This window comes from Ipomoea triloba, chromosome 11 (genome assembly GCF_003576645.1).
Source record: "Ipomoea triloba cultivar NCNSP0323 chromosome 11, ASM357664v1".
In the NCBI taxonomy this organism is placed as follows: Eukaryota; Viridiplantae; Streptophyta; class Magnoliopsida; order Solanales; family Convolvulaceae; genus Ipomoea; species Ipomoea triloba.
The window spans coordinates 10,191,296-10,206,194 of record NC_044926.1 but is presented as its reverse complement, the minus strand read 5'-3'; the positions used below and the strand labels follow the sequence as shown (position 1 = coordinate 10,206,194).

At 35.3% G+C, this 14,899-nt stretch overlaps 3 protein-coding genes across 3 annotated transcripts; 1 reads left to right on the top strand and 2 right to left on the bottom strand.

Annotated features, from left to right (window-relative positions):
* Nucleotides 1-1,380: 1,380 nt before the first annotated feature.
* LOC115995892 lies at nt 1,381-2,434 on the top strand. The gene is made up of 2 exons (XM_031235037.1): nt 1,381-1,698; nt 2,330-2,434. The coding sequence occupies exons 1-2, from the start codon at nt 1,381-1,383 to the stop codon at nt 2,432-2,434; spliced, it is 423 nt and encodes a 140-aa protein (XP_031090897.1).
* A 571-nt stretch (nt 2,435-3,005) lies between these two features.
* LOC115996362 (calcium sensing receptor, chloroplastic-like) lies at nt 3,006-7,703 on the bottom strand. Its single transcript, XM_031235567.1, has 6 exons — nt 7,396-7,703; nt 6,183-6,428; nt 5,742-5,934; nt 4,409-4,550; nt 3,638-3,769; nt 3,006-3,496 (listed from the first exon to the last, which is right to left on the bottom strand). Exons 1-6 carry the CDS (start codon nt 7,690-7,692, stop codon nt 3,262-3,264), a joined length of 1,245 nt encoding a protein of 414 aa, XP_031091427.1. The 5' UTR covers nt 7,693-7,703; the 3' UTR covers nt 3,006-3,261.
* Nucleotides 7,704-8,413: 710 nt separating this feature from the next.
* LOC115995891 lies at nt 8,414-10,985 on the bottom strand. Its single transcript, XM_031235036.1, has 5 exons — nt 10,502-10,985; nt 10,230-10,436; nt 9,984-10,121; nt 9,155-9,885; nt 8,414-9,034 (listed from the first exon to the last, which is right to left on the bottom strand). Exons 1-5 carry the CDS (start codon nt 10,983-10,985, stop codon nt 8,414-8,416), a joined length of 2,181 nt encoding a protein of 726 aa, XP_031090896.1.
* Nucleotides 10,986-14,899: the final 3,914 nt, after the last annotated feature.

Sequence of the window (14,899 nt, the reverse complement as noted above, 5' to 3'; positions counted from 1 at the left end):
CAATCAATGGGGTGTTGTATGACAATTATTGTGATGCATGTTATGCACTTGGGCTATTGGAAGACGACAAAGAATATATTGATGGAATTGTTAAAGCAAGTCAGTGAGCAACTACAGGAGAGCTAAGAAATTTATTCACAACATTGTTATCCTCAAATTGTTTAAGCCGTCCGGAAGTGGTTTGGGACAAATGTTGGACATATATGTCCGATGATATTCTGTACAAACAACGTAACATATTGAACTTCCAAGGTATGTATTTATCCATTTGCTTTAATATTTTATTTAATGTCTAATATTATTAGTTCCAAGATGGTGATACTTTTCTAGCATATATTGTTTAATATTTTTTAGATTTAGTCATCAGTGTCGATGAAATAAAAAAAAAAAAAAGCCTTAGTTGAGATTGAGAAATTGTTGAAAAGATGTGGGAAGAGCCTACATGATTACAAACAAATGCCAATTCCAGATCTTGACTGTTCGGCCAGTTTGATGAATAGGTTGATGTATGATGAGATGTGTTATGACAAAGCAGGACTTAAAGAAGAGTACAAAATGTTGGTATCAAATCTAACACCTGAGCAACATGATGTCTACAACACAATAATGAATGATGTAAATTCAAATCAAGGAGGAGTTTTTTTTTTTTTTGTCTACGGTTATGGAGGAACTGGAAAGACATTTGTTTAGAGATCGAACTCTTTCGACAACATTGAGATCAAAGGGAGAAATAGTTCTTAATGTTGCTTCAAGTGGTATAGCTTCTCTATTATTACCCTGCGGAAGGACTGCGCATTCAAGGTTTGCAATTCCCCTAAACCCAAATGAGGATTCAAAATGTAATATCAAACAAGGTAGCCATCTTGCAGAACTCATTATTAAGTACAAACTTATAATTTGGGATGAAGCACCAATGATGCATAAGCATTGCTTTGAAGCACTTGATAGAAGTATGCGTGATGTATTGCGTTTTTGTAATCCAAAAAGTTTAGAGATGCCTTTCGGAGGGAAAACTATTGTATTTGGCAGAGACTTTCGATAAATTTTGCCAGTTATTCCAAAATGAAGTAGACAGGATATTGTTAATGCAACAATAAATGCATCTTACTTGTGGCCGTACTGTAAAGTGTTACGTCTGACAAAAAATATGCGACTTCAAAGCTCATCCTTAAATAGTGATTATGAAAAGCTAAAGCAATTCTGAGAATGGATTGCAAACATAGGAGATGGAGAAATTCAGGAGCAAACAATTGGATGTGAAAACATTACTATTCCAGAAGAGAATTTGTTGAAATGTTCTAGAGATCCCATTGCAACTATTGTGGAAAGTACATATCCATCATACTCCAATATTTTGATGATCTAACATACTTGGAAAATATGGCAATATTGGCTCCAACACTTGATGTGATTGACTCTATCAATGAATATATGACTTCTTTGAACACATATGAAGGAAATACATATTTCAGCTTTGACAGTGCTTGCAAATCAGATTCAAATGTTGATCTATTAGTTGATGTGCACACGCCTGAATTTTTGAATGGGATCAAGTGTTCTAGTATGCCTAATCATGAACTCAGGCTGAAAGTAGATACTCCGGTTATGCCCTTGAGAAATATTGACCACTCAGTTGGTTTGTGTAATAGGACAAGGATGGTTATTACTAAGCTTGGAAATCATGTTTTAGAAGCAAAGGTATTATCTGGAAGTAGTGCTGGTCATAAAATCTTGATTCCAAGAATGTCATTAACTCCTCCAGATTTGAGATTGCCTTTTAAATTTCAAAGAAGACAATTCCCTCTAATCGTCTCTTATGCAATGACGATTAACAAGAGCCAATGTCAATCACTTTCTCACGTAAGCCTCTTTTTGAATAAAAAGAGGTTTTCCAAAATTTGTAAAATGTTATTATAATATTTCATTATAGTTTCATTCATACAATTCTACAATGGTTTTCCATTTTGTAAATTTCTCCCTTAATTCATAATCTCATAATTGTTGCCGTGCATCGCACAGGTAAAACACTAGTGTATATATATATAAACATATCAAAACGACGTAGTTTTTGGGATGGGTAGTTTTTGGCTCAGCTCCGTCCCTTTCCTAGATACAGATCAGACTGAAAAAGTGAAAATTCAAAGCCAAAACTCAACAATATTACTTTGGTTTAATTTATCTATTACATTGGTCACCGCTCCACTATGCAGCTTCTCCTTATCTCCTTCCTCGTAACCAGGCAAGACTCTCTTCCCTACTATGCAATTATCTTGTTTTCTACTTTTCTTTTCTGTTTTCGCAGTAATTTTTGTTACAAGATAGTAAATAGTCTTCCTTGGAGTTTCATGCTCATAAACGTGACATTCCCGGCGCAGTGGACGCTTGTCGGAAGAAGCTGTTGTATGGGTTTTCTGCAGCTTCACTGCTCTATTGACAATGATGACAATGTAAAGTTTTCAACTTTTTGGTTGTTCTTGAGTTATTTTTTTGAGGGTCGATTTCATTTGTGCCTTTTATCATTTGAAGTTTTTTTTTAGTGTTGAGAAACCACAACTAATCCTCGAGGGTGTACATTGGGTAAATCCGGCCTTATAATATCGATAACTCGCTAGAAGTCGAACATGTAACCAATAGGCTGGGTTGTCCCAACTTTTCGGTTTTGTTATTAAAGAAATGTTTTTGATTTGCTTATTTATTTATTTGTATTTTTAATTGAATTTGAAGTTATGAATTGGTCATATGATCAATGCAGCTGTGGTTTATAGTAGTTTGATAAGTGTAAAAACTATCCACATTGCCTTTGGATAAGAACATGAGATAAATAGATAATTAGTAAGGGCTGGGTTCCGGCCCTTAATTGTCTGCAAAGTGACTTTTTTAACCCAGTCCTAATAGAACTGGAAGACAAAACCACAAAATGCGTAACTGGTATAATTAAGTGATGGGTATAATTGAAGAACAAAAAAATGTTATTATTTCCTATAATTCAAGAATGAGAAGTGCCATTTTCCTTACCAAAAATATCCATGTTGCATATACTCAGTGAAGGGTTTAAACAACTAATAAAGAGTTCATGTTGCAGACTTTTCTGCAGTCAACAAAGCATATTCCATACCATACCAAGCCACAAACCAGATTATCTAATAAACTAGGAGAAAATTTCCCATAAGACTACTGAAAGAATCACACCAAAAGATGTTACAGATCTATAACTACATCAAAATTAAAATTATAAATATTCGTTATAGTAAGTGTTAGATTTTAGTCCGTACCCCTTGAAAGCAATTTCACAGATCTTGTACCGACTGGTCTTGATCCTGCAGGGATGATGCGGGATGGTGACAAAACTTCGGCAAAAGAAACGTTGTAAGAATCTGTTCCCAGTTTGCTTTGCAACCATCCTCTGCTTCCCGAGAAGCCATCATTTACAACCCAGCAGTTCTTAAATCCCAGGCTCGTCAGTGCTCTAGCTACTATTTTAGCTGAATCCGAATACCTGACCATTTCATAAGCGTGTCAGTACACACCGATTAATCAAGTCAATGCATAGAATGTGCAACTCAACCTCTTCTGTTACAGGCCCTAAACCGACTGTTATATGGAAATGCATAGAAAACGAAGAGAGGAAAGAACTAACGAGTCCATGATTACAATGTTGGACCCCTTGTTAATTTTCTTGAGATATGATATCTTCAAGGCCACCAAATCTGCTTCTACTTTCTTTGGACTCCTGACAAGTCTTCTTACTGGGCTTGGTAAATCTTCCAAACTGAAACAAAAGGGAGTAAATTGAAATACATTTGACCGACTATTTTTAAAAACAATAGCTTATTTCTTCTTTTGTGTCCTGAGCATCTACACGAAAATATGTTTGGGAGAAGGAAAAAACAAAAGCATTGGGTGTTAAAATAAAATAAGAAATCTTTTGTGAAGGCATTTATTGTATAGCATGTACAAAGAGATTAGGAGAGGTGGGAGTAACCTCAACCAAGATGGCTAAGAATACGAACTTGTAATCACAAGGTCATGAGTTTGAATCTCAGCCCTCTTGGTTTGAGCCGGTCAGGCGTCAGCTATGGACAACCTAAACTGGTTTACCTCCTTATGGTCCTTTGCCGGCTAGGGCCAAAAAGCGGGGTTTACCCCGTGCACACTTTCGTGTATTGGTTGCAAGTAGGAGATGGCACTTTTGCTCAAATCCTATGCTAATTCTATCACACAGCTAGAATGCCAACTTGTTTGGAACCAGAGGCCAACAGCTTTTCTAAATTTGTAGTCTTCATAGTGAAAACCATGTAAAAGCAGAAGGTGCAAAGCAACACCAACTATTTGGGCTAATAACCCTATTTGAATGGTTGCACTTAGAAAATATTGAGTTTCATTTAGAACTATTTAGAAGTCTACTTACGGAATTGCAATCATCTTATTTTTAGCACTGGATGGAAGGCGAGGAATTCCAGCCTTGCCCTTGTCCTTCTCTGATCTAATATCAACCATAATATAATTTTTAGTACACATTAGGTCCAGTGTTTGAGCAGGAGTGAGGTCACCTGGCAATAGTTTCCGAACAATGCTTCTCAGTTTATGTCAATTTGATTAAAAAAAAAAAGAAAAAAAAAAGACAAAGACAAAGAAGTAATAATAAAAAAAGAGGAAAGTAAAGATAGTGTCCTTATCCTAGAAGTGCAAACATTAAAAGATGCCATGGTTTGCTACTGGGGACGGAAGCCAGTTTGATTCACATTTGGTTTGAAATCTGAATGCATTATTAAGGCATCTTAGAATTATAACAAACATTTTCGGAAATATAGAGCGTCTTTTCATTGTTCTCATCTGAACAGATTTAGCACGTGCTTCTATTTACTAGAGAAAAAAATTTCATCTAAACTTGCTAGTCTGAACTCTGATTTACCGCTAATTTATACTATCAAGATTGTTTTAAGCAACTCTTTAAGGTCTTAGATAGTTACTGTTTGGCATCCTGAACAATGAAGCTTAGACACATATACCAGATAAGAAAAATTTTGTAAAACATAAGCTGAATATGAAAATGAAAAATAGTAAAATACTTGTACATATATATAAATGACTCATGTAAAAGCTATACCTTGAAAATCCACTCCATAGTAAATAAGTAACCTTTAGAACTTACAAGTAATGTTAATCAATTTCACTATTCAAGAGAAACACAATGAAGGATAAATAAAATCACTATCAAAATTTTAAAAAAAAATGTTTTGAATGAAGTCTAAAGTTAAAATTTCAAATTTTAACATGATAGATATGGTTCTATAAGTAAAAATAAAAAGCTATTAATTAGTTCTACTTTTACCCCAGGATGAAGAAAAGAAATAAGTATCCTAATTAACCAAAATTCAAAAATGTAAACTAGGGTAAAAATATACTAGGCAACCAAAAGGAGGGAAAAAAAAAAAAAAACCCTAATAATCCGCTTGCATGTTGTATACTTTTTTCTGATTCTTCTTTTCCCTTTTAATCTTATTTTCAACTTTCAGTCTTTCACCATATAATGGACACTGCATACCCTGCCCCTTGGCATTTCCAGGTATCATAAAGTATGGCCCAACACTTCAAATATTCAGTCTTCTTTTGGATTATAAGCCATTCTTCAGAAAGGCTCTTTTGTTTTTTTTTTTTTTACAATAAACATGGAAGCATATTGCATTTCATATAAAGGGAAAAAGCGGGGATAACGAGAAATGAGAAAACCAGCCAATTACCCTTATAGCCACGGAGGCTGAAAGAGATGGTGGAAGAAATGGGGGGAAGTAAGATATATGCAATGACGAATGCCCCACCAGTCCCCAGAATGGTAGATGGTTCTGCTGATAAGATGGATTCTACTGTGGATGAAGCTATAGGTTTGGCCACTTGAATTACCTTATATGTCTGCTGTACAACATCAGCAACCGTCTGCAAGAAAAATATGCATTCGTAATTCGTTCTGTTCAAGAATAGAATTGGTTCGCAGAAAACAACCAAGCACTGGCTAGGTAAATAAATTGGCACCTATTACTTAACACTAGAGAGAAATAGGTAAAAGAAGCCATCTTGGGGAGAAAAGCATATAGTTTTGAGAGAATTAATGAATTTCACAGATTGAAATCATCAGGTTTTGCCAACAACCTCTACTACTTGCCATACTAGAGTCAAATCAAAACCTTGGCAGCAGTTAGCACAGGCTGAATGTCAATGCCGGATCCCTGAATTGCCTCTAGAGCTTTATTGGAGGCAGCAGAAATCACAGGGGAAGTAATATTCACCACTTCCTCAGTAGCCCGCTTTAAAATAGGCAATGCCACATAAATGCCAGGCTTCACAAATTCAACAACAGGTCCTATCACTCTCCCAGCAGTGCCAAAAGTGCTCAAACCCAATTGTTGGAATTGATTGATTGTATATTCAACCTAGCAAATATCCAACATTGACAAATGGGTATCAACTAAATCTCAAAAACACCAAAAAAAAAAAAAGGACATTATATAGAGTGAAAAGGCATACTTAATTTACAAATTTAGCATAGTAAATTGTTAGGATCGAGCGCTATAAGCTCACAGTGAAGACGCAACTTTATTTCCTTATATACCACAACCACATTTTCGAGAGGCAGGGTCATTTGATCCTTCACTGGCCTCCGCCCACCAATCTCTTAACCACAACCAATTGCTGGATTTGTCCCTTCACCTACTTCCACCTAACAATACCCTAGCCACCAATTTGCTGGACTTGGCCATTCACAGGCCTCCGCCCAACATAAATCCACATGAAAATGATTTCACCACTATGGAGTATGGAGTATAATTCAAGAAAAATGACAACAGCTTATCTTTTTAGAAGCTACAGAAGTTATAAAATAGAGTGAGAACGCATACTTAATTTACAAATTTAGCATGGTAAATTGTTAGGATCAAGCGCTTACCATTACGTCAAAACCTATAGCTAATAGAGAATGAGCAACTTTATTTTCTTATATACCGCTACCACATTTTCGAGAGCACCCGAGACAGGGTGTTGGAATTAGCCCTTCGGGCCTCCGCCTAACAATCTCCTAACTACCAATTACCTTGGTCATTCACCAACCTCCGCCCAACAATACCCTAGCCACCAATTTGCTGGACATGGTCATTCACGGGTCTCGGCCCAACATAAATCCACATGAAAATTATCTCACCACTATGGAGTATGGAGTATAATTCAAGAAAAATGACAACAGCTTATCTTTCTAGAAGCTACAGAAGTTATAAAATAGAGCAATATGATTAATCGGAACCTCCAACTGAATGAAGAAGAAGAAAGTGTAAGGGTTCACTAATCAAATTCAAGAAATAGGCAAGTAAAAAATCCCAAAATTTTTCAAAAGAGGAAAATTTTTACCTGAGTGAGGGAGGAGACAATCTCTTCTTTGGGAAGGCTGAGAGCTTTAGCTTCATAGGAGGGAGCTGTGAAGAGAGGAAGGAGGGAGAGAGTGGCTGAAGTTGTAAGTGACACTGACAAGGAGTTGGGACTGAATTGAGGTTTCGGCGGGAGCTTAGAAAGAGAAGAGGCTTTCAGCCGCGGGGAAGGTGGCAGAGGAAGTGGCGGCGGCGGAGCGGTGGCTGAAGCTCTCACGGCCATCGCACACACTGCTGATTTTTGCGTGATCGGAATGTTGAGAGGTACTGCAAACGGCATTAAAAGTGCCATTAAAATTTTCCTTTTGATACAATCATGAAAAATAAATAATATTTTTTTACTTTCAACTTTAACTCCCTCTTACCTCAACTTTAACTCTCTTACAATTTTTTTTTTTTTGAAAAAAAAAACAAAATTTTGATTTTCACGTCTTAAAATAAAAGTGAGTGAGTAGAATTTGAGAGTATTAGTCTTATTGCACAATCATTATTGTGTGGATCATGCTCCATCCAACTGTGTATATCATGCTATTAAATAATATACATTCAGTATAAATATAATGTACATTGTATTAAGGAGATATACATTATTTGTGTACTGAATGTACATTCAGTACACAAATAATGTATATTCAATATATTAAAAATATATTTTTTGTTATGATCCGCGCATCACTATGTGGACCATGATCCACACAGCACTATGTGGCACATGGTCCACACATTAATTTGTCCTTATCGTATGAACCATGATTTGGATCATAAATAAAAAATACATTATTTTTAATATACTAAAAATATATTATTTTTATACATAAAGTATATTATTTTAAGGTATATTATTTGAGTTTTAAAAATACATTATTTTTTATATTATCGAAGGTGAGCCGGAGAGACTCATTCGAACGAAGGAGAGAAAGTTGCACAAATAAGGGAGAAGAAAAGAAACAGGGTTTTATAATTTCATTTTGAATTTTTTTTGAAAACCAGAGAGTAATATATTAAATCAACTCAGAAATAAGGTTTGGCGGGATAGAATCCCAATACAAAGAGTTATCCTGTAAGAAGTTCGATGTAGCAAGCGTGTGAGCACCTAGATTAGCAGTTCTAGGTACGTAATTAACTGAACAATGATTAAACGATGACATTAACTCCCTAGAGGCATCAATAGAAAACGCGACATAAGAATAAAGATTATTGTTGTCCGTGGTTAACAACTGTTTGAGGTTGGAATAGTCGGTGTAGACATCCACAGAAGCAAGACCACGGCCCTTTAGCCAAGAAAGTACCTCCTTGCAAGCGAGTGATTCGGCCATAAGTGGTGAAAAACAAGCGGGGAGCTGACCATTGAAGGCTGCGAGGAACACTCCATCATGCGAGAGCAATACTGCTCCAACTGTTGCCCTCCTGGTGGCCGACTGATAGCTGGCATCGAAGTAGCATTTTGATGGCAAACCCGCTGCATGAGGCGTGACAGTAATCGGAACAGCAGCCGTCGACGTTGGAATTTGTTGAGCTGGATTTAGCGTGGATTGGGTATTCGTCGCGTGTGTGTGTCGCCAAGCCACGACCGCAGCCTGCGCACTTCGCCAAACATTCCTCGGGTGCAGCAAAGAGCCCTCCTAGACGTCCGAATTGCGAGCTCGCCAAATGTAGTATAGGATAGCTACTGCCACAAAGAGTTCCTCCTCCGTTAGTACAGTCAAAGCATTAGAAAACCACACACTAAAATCATTCCCAACCACACTAGGAACATGCAAAGATGATTCATGCCACACTAATCTTGAAAAGTCACATAAAATGAGTGAGCGCATTATATTTTCATGCATGAGGCCACACATCGGGCATGTCGGATCCACATCAACTCTCTTTAAAATCAGATTAGTAGTTGTAGGAAGAATATTTAAAAGGGCTCTCCATATAAAAGTTTTCCATTTAGCAGGGGATTTTATCTTCCAGAGATGTAACCATTTATCAAAGGCCCCAGGCATGTTCTCAAAACTCCCAACAATACTCTTATAACCTTGTTTGACTGTGTAGCAACCCCCTGGGTCACCCAACCAAAACCATGAATCCTCATAATCCGGACTTACCGGAACTCTCAAAATTCGTTTAACATTGCTAGGTGTGAAAATATCAAGGAGAATAGAGTGATCCCAAGACCCAGAAAACGAGTCAATCATGCCTGAGACCAAGGAACCATTTAGCTCATGTGGCATAACTGTTTGAACCATTGGGTTAGGATCATCTGGCAACCAGGGGTGACCCCAGATCAAAGTAGAATTGCCATCTCCTATCCTTCTCCTAAACCCATTGCAAATTAACTCATGGGCTGCCATAATGTTTCTCCAACAAAAACTTGGACAATTCCCCAGGTTAGCATCAATGAATAAGAACCTAGGGAAGTACCTCGCTTTATAAATTCGTGCCACCAGAGAATGTGGCCTAGTTAGGAACCGCCAGGCCTGCTTGCCTAACATTGCCAAGTTAAAAGCCTTCAAGTCCCTAAAACCCAAACCTCCATACTTCTTTGGAATACACACAATCGATCCCATGCTTTCCAATGGATACCTCTTTCATTACTTGGCCCCCACCAGTACCGATTCATAGCCCGTTTAATAGATCGACAGACTGAATCCGGGAGCAAGAAGACACTCATTGAGAAAGTAGGCATAGATTGGGCCACACTTTTGAGAAGGATTTTCTTCCCTGCTTGTGATATCAACCTTTTGTTCCATGAACCTATCCTGTGCTTAATCTTATCTTCAATGTACGAGAAAACAACCCTCTTCTCTCTTCCAATGAATGATGGCTAACCTAAGTATTTCCCAAAGTTAGGGGCCTGAATAACCCCCAAAACCGATGCTACATCCTCTCTACAAGCCACAGATGTATTCCTGCTAAAGCATACACTGGACTTATGGTAGTTCACCGCTTGGCCTGACATATTTTCATAGGCATTAAGGCAGTGTCTAATAACCTCCGCTTCCTGAGAAGTTGCCTTGAAGAACAAAAGGCTATCATCTGAAAAAACAAGTGTGAGATTGAGGGATTTCCTCTAGCAACCCTACAACCGTGAAAGGACCCACGGGTCTGAGCCTGCTGCAACAATAAAGAGAGCCTTTCTGTGCAAATGATAAACAAATACGGGGAGAGGGGATCTCCCTGCCTAATCCCTCGGGAGGGAATAACTTGACCGATGTTCTCACCATTGACTAGGAAGTTGTAGGAGATAGTGGTCACACATAACATAACCAAGTCAACCCATCTTTCAGAAAAGCCCAATGCTAATAGCATTTTACGAAGAAACGTCCATTCCATGCGATCATAGGCCTTAGTCATATCCAGCTTCAAGGCAGCCCACCCAACTACACCATTCTGCTTCCTGTTTAAGTAGTGCCCCACCTCTGCGGCAATCAAAATATTGTCAGTAATCAAACGATTAGGAATAAAAGCACTTTGAGAGTCGGATATCACATCCCCTAAAAGAGGCTTCATCCTATTTGCCACCATTTTAGCCATGATCTTGTAAACCACATTACACAAAACAATGGGCCCAAGATCAGACACCATCTCAACTCTTCTTTGGGATCAACACCACATTTGTGTCATTGAGCCCCTCCGGGAAAGAACACTCATTAAGACATTTTAGCACAAAAGAAAGACATCACCCCCCACCACATCTCAGAAGTGTTGATAGGCTTCCACACAGATGCCATAACTTGCCTCATATACTCAAGCTTCACTAACCTCTCAGTCAGGAACCGGCCGACGACCAGCCAAGTCTCGTGCTCCCCAACGGCAAGCTCCTCAACGTCAGCCCCTACCGGCTCGAAAGCCAACGCCTCGTCCTCCAGAACTATATCTGCCCAGCGCTTGGTGAGCCCCGCTACACCCTCCTCTGACGTCGTGTTAGCCATGCAAACAAACACGCGAAACCAGGACGAAAAACCACCGGTAAAACTCCGGAAGAAACCAAGAAAATATCGGAAAAAAGCCTAGAAACCCTAGGAAGAAACCGGAACCCTAGTCGCATTTCATTTTGAATTTGATCAATCAACAAAGATAAGAATTAAGAAATGTTTACATGTATTCCATGTGGATTATATATAATAATAATAATAATATATAAAATAAAATAAACACATGGGATCTCAATAAGCGCAAATCAATTGTTAACCTGGTAAAAATGTCAATTGCTCTTTTTTGCTGGATTCGTGGATGATTTTGGAGCTTATTTGAGTTAGGTGACTTAATTGTTATTCCCCAAATAGTTAAATTGCCTATTTGTACCTTATTCCTACATAAATGATGTTGAATTTCAAAGTTTAAAAATGTGAAAGCTAAGGTAAAATATATAATTATTATGATTTTAGCATTCTACTAATGACAAATATAAATATTATTCCATTCATTTAAAAATTTTGTAGTACAAATATTGTAAACAAATTTTATAAAATACCATCAATTATAAAAATTTACAAATCTAAAATAATATAAATTATTTAAATATTATGAGCCAAAACAAATTGATTTATGTTAATAACATAATTGAAGAAAAACTAACATAAAAAACAACTAATTGAACTAACTTACATTTGCAGAGTTTGAAAAAATATAATGTTATTAGGTAAATGTCTCACATTTAAATATAATGCTATTAAATTAATTAAAATTCACATATTTAAGAATGATGCATCATCTAGATCAGAGATCTATCAATTTGAAATGAAGAAGAATGAGGGATAATAGAACTAGAAGAAATAAACTTCAATAAATTACTTAAAAACATATCATGGATCTACAAACATTGAACCACAAAGTTTATTATAAACTTACCAAATATGGACCTATTATTTAAATGATGACCTAGAGTAGTTTTGATTGTGCTACATTTACATGGTGTTTGGTTGGAGGGAATTTAAATTCCATTCCCACTTAATTCCCACCTAATTCCGAAGGCAAATAAATCCTTCCGCGGAATTGTAATTCCCTCATTTTCATGGAATTAGAATCCCAGGCCCCCCTTGGGATTTTAATTCCGTGGATTTTAGGAATAAAAAAAGATACTCTTGAGACAAAATTACCCCTCTCTTTTTAACCTAAAATTGATATCTTACCTTCTCTTTTAGTTAATACCGTGTATTATCTTCTACAACTATCAACAAGAAAGCCGAGCAAACAATAATCATTCTAGGTCAACCTTAATCAAGTATTTTTTTCTCAAAACTCTTAAATATTTAAATTTTATATGTGTATATAACATATTTTTCTAGATTTTGAAAAGCAAAATTTTCTGTTTGTGCGCCGATATGTTCAAAATATATATGCAGAATTGTTCAAAATAGTGATGGAATGGCGTGAGTTGTGTAAATCTTTATATGCAAAAATTTTGAAAGCAAATTTTGAGTTGCCTAAACTTTGAAAAGCACATTATGTACATCTTGGTTCCTGGATTAATTTTGATGTATGTTGAACTTATGAAACTTAACATTTGATGAAGTATTTAAATGAAAATTAATTACAAGGTCTTTGGCGTATGATATTCATTTATATCTATATAATAACAAAATTATAATCGATGTCTCTTTTTATCCATTTATATAGACATACATTATATTTATAGTATTTTGTACAATATGAACATATATACACTTTTTTTTTTTATAGAATTGTGATTACTAGTATAATTAGACACGTTAATTGCTGCAGTGGTTACTCATTACAAAAATTTAATTTAAATTTTTTTAAACTCATAGTCTTAATTAAAATTTCAAAAATATTTAGAAATCCCTCTAAATACGTAATATACTTGGGACTATATTAATCCATACAAATTTAAACATTAAATTCTTTTAATTTGAAAATGCAATTCCCTTAATTATAATTAATAAAATATAAAATATAATGAAGGAAATGAAATTATAAAATTAACAAAATGTGTGTTCATAAATATTAATTCTTTTTTAAATACATATACTTATGCTTTATATTAATCATACAAAATTAAAATGTTAATTTTTTAATTTCTAAATGTAATAATTTTAATTATAAATATATCAATATAAATTATAATTAAGGAAATTATATTATAGAATTTGCATATATACATATCAATAAATACTATTTGTATATGCAATGTATTATAGAATCATATAAGAAAATACGTCTAATTATAGTTTAAATTTATTCATACAAAATTTAAAATTTACATTTTTTTTATTTCTAAGTATATTTTTCTTAGTTATTATTCATATTATTAGAAATAATATATATATATATATAATACAATTAGGAATAAATCAATTTAATTATGTAAATTTTCTCTATAAATTTATCTAAATATGTAAATAATTAGAGATTATATTTAAGCATACAAAATTTAAATTTAAATTTTAATTTTGCATGCTATATTATTGTATTATATATTTTAATATCTTTTCATTTTTTTTATTTAAATTGATAATAACAAAATTTGTGTTTGTGCACGGTAACGTAAAACGCTAATTATGCTTACAACTAGAGTTTACATAGACAAAAACTTAATGGATAAAATACCCAGCGCAACCCATAAGAAATTAAAGCTGGTTAATTTCAGTTTACGCGAAGTTGGTAGATTGCTGTGCACAAATTTTTATGTAATCAATACCAAACTTTTGCGTAGTTAATGTCAAATAACATGAATGATGAGTTTAAGAAGTAGCCGGCAGCTTCATGCTAGATTGCTTGGGGCCAATCTATCCATTTTTCTATTTATCCGATTGGACTTAAATGCCTAACCAGTAACCACCTAGCAGAGTACCAATAACTAGACATCCATACTCTAACCCCACGTACCATGGCGAGTTATATATATACACTGGTTCAAATGAGATTAGGGCTTCCCGTGCCGCCAACGCGGATTGCACCATTAGATATGCATGAATGCACCACACACTAAAAAAAATGTACCACCTAATGGTGTAATTCTGAACACTTTGTGGTGTATTTATGCATACCTAATGGTGCGTTACCGCATGAAAAACATTGTCCGCTCGAGAATTATACCATATATATATATATATAGGGAGGGATTAGAGGGTAAGATCTATGAGAATAGTTGTCCCAAATAATAAGTGCGGAATAATCTTATTCATTCATCTGCATTGACTTTTCTACCCGTTGTTTTAAGAAAGAATCATGATTTTTTTAAATGGTGATTTATCGAAAGAAATTGTTGATGACAATCAAACCAACATGTCTTACGCTCATTCTTTAAATAAAAAGATTTAATATCATGAGCGCAATAAGAATATACTAGCTAGTTTTCCTATTGTTTGTCATCCATATAACATATCATAGGTAGGAAAGTCATTGATGATCCACATCAACATAGCTCAGCTTGCATCACAAAATTTTGCTTTAACAAGATATCGTAAGTTAAAACTCATGTATGTCATAGCAACTGAAGCTCATCAATTAAAGGTTGTAGTTATACATCAATTTTG

Coding starts and splice junctions, on each gene's coding strand:
- LOC115995892 (XM_031235037.1), top strand. CDS start 1,381: ATGGCAATATTGGCTCCAACACTTGATGTGATTGACTCTATCAATGAA. Junction 1,699..2,329: donor ATCATGTTTTAGAAGCAAAG/GTATTATCTGGA, acceptor GATAGTAAATAG/TCTTCCTTGGAGTTTCATGC.
- LOC115996362 (XM_031235567.1), bottom strand. CDS start 7,692: ATGCCGTTTGCAGTACCTCTCAACATTCCGATCACGCAAAAATCAGCA. Junction 5,935..6,182: donor CTGTGCTAACTGCTGCCAAG/GTTTTGATTTGA, acceptor TTTTTCTTGCAG/ACGGTTGCTGATGTTGTACA. Junction 3,497..3,637: donor AACATTGTAATCATGGACTC/GTTAGTTCTTTC, acceptor TGAAATGGTCAG/GTATTCGGATTCAGCTAAAA.
- LOC115995891 (XM_031235036.1), bottom strand. CDS start 10,985: ATGGTGTCTGATCTTGGGCCCATTGTTTTGTGTAATGTGGTTTACAAG. Junction 10,122..10,229: donor TAACTTTGGGAAATACTTAG/GTTAGCCATCAT, acceptor TATCACAAGCAG/GGAAGAAAATCCTTCTCAAA. Junction 9,886..9,983: donor GGGGCCAAGTAATGAAAGAG/GTATCCATTGGA, acceptor TGGCAATGTTAG/GCAAGCAGGCCTGGCGGTTC.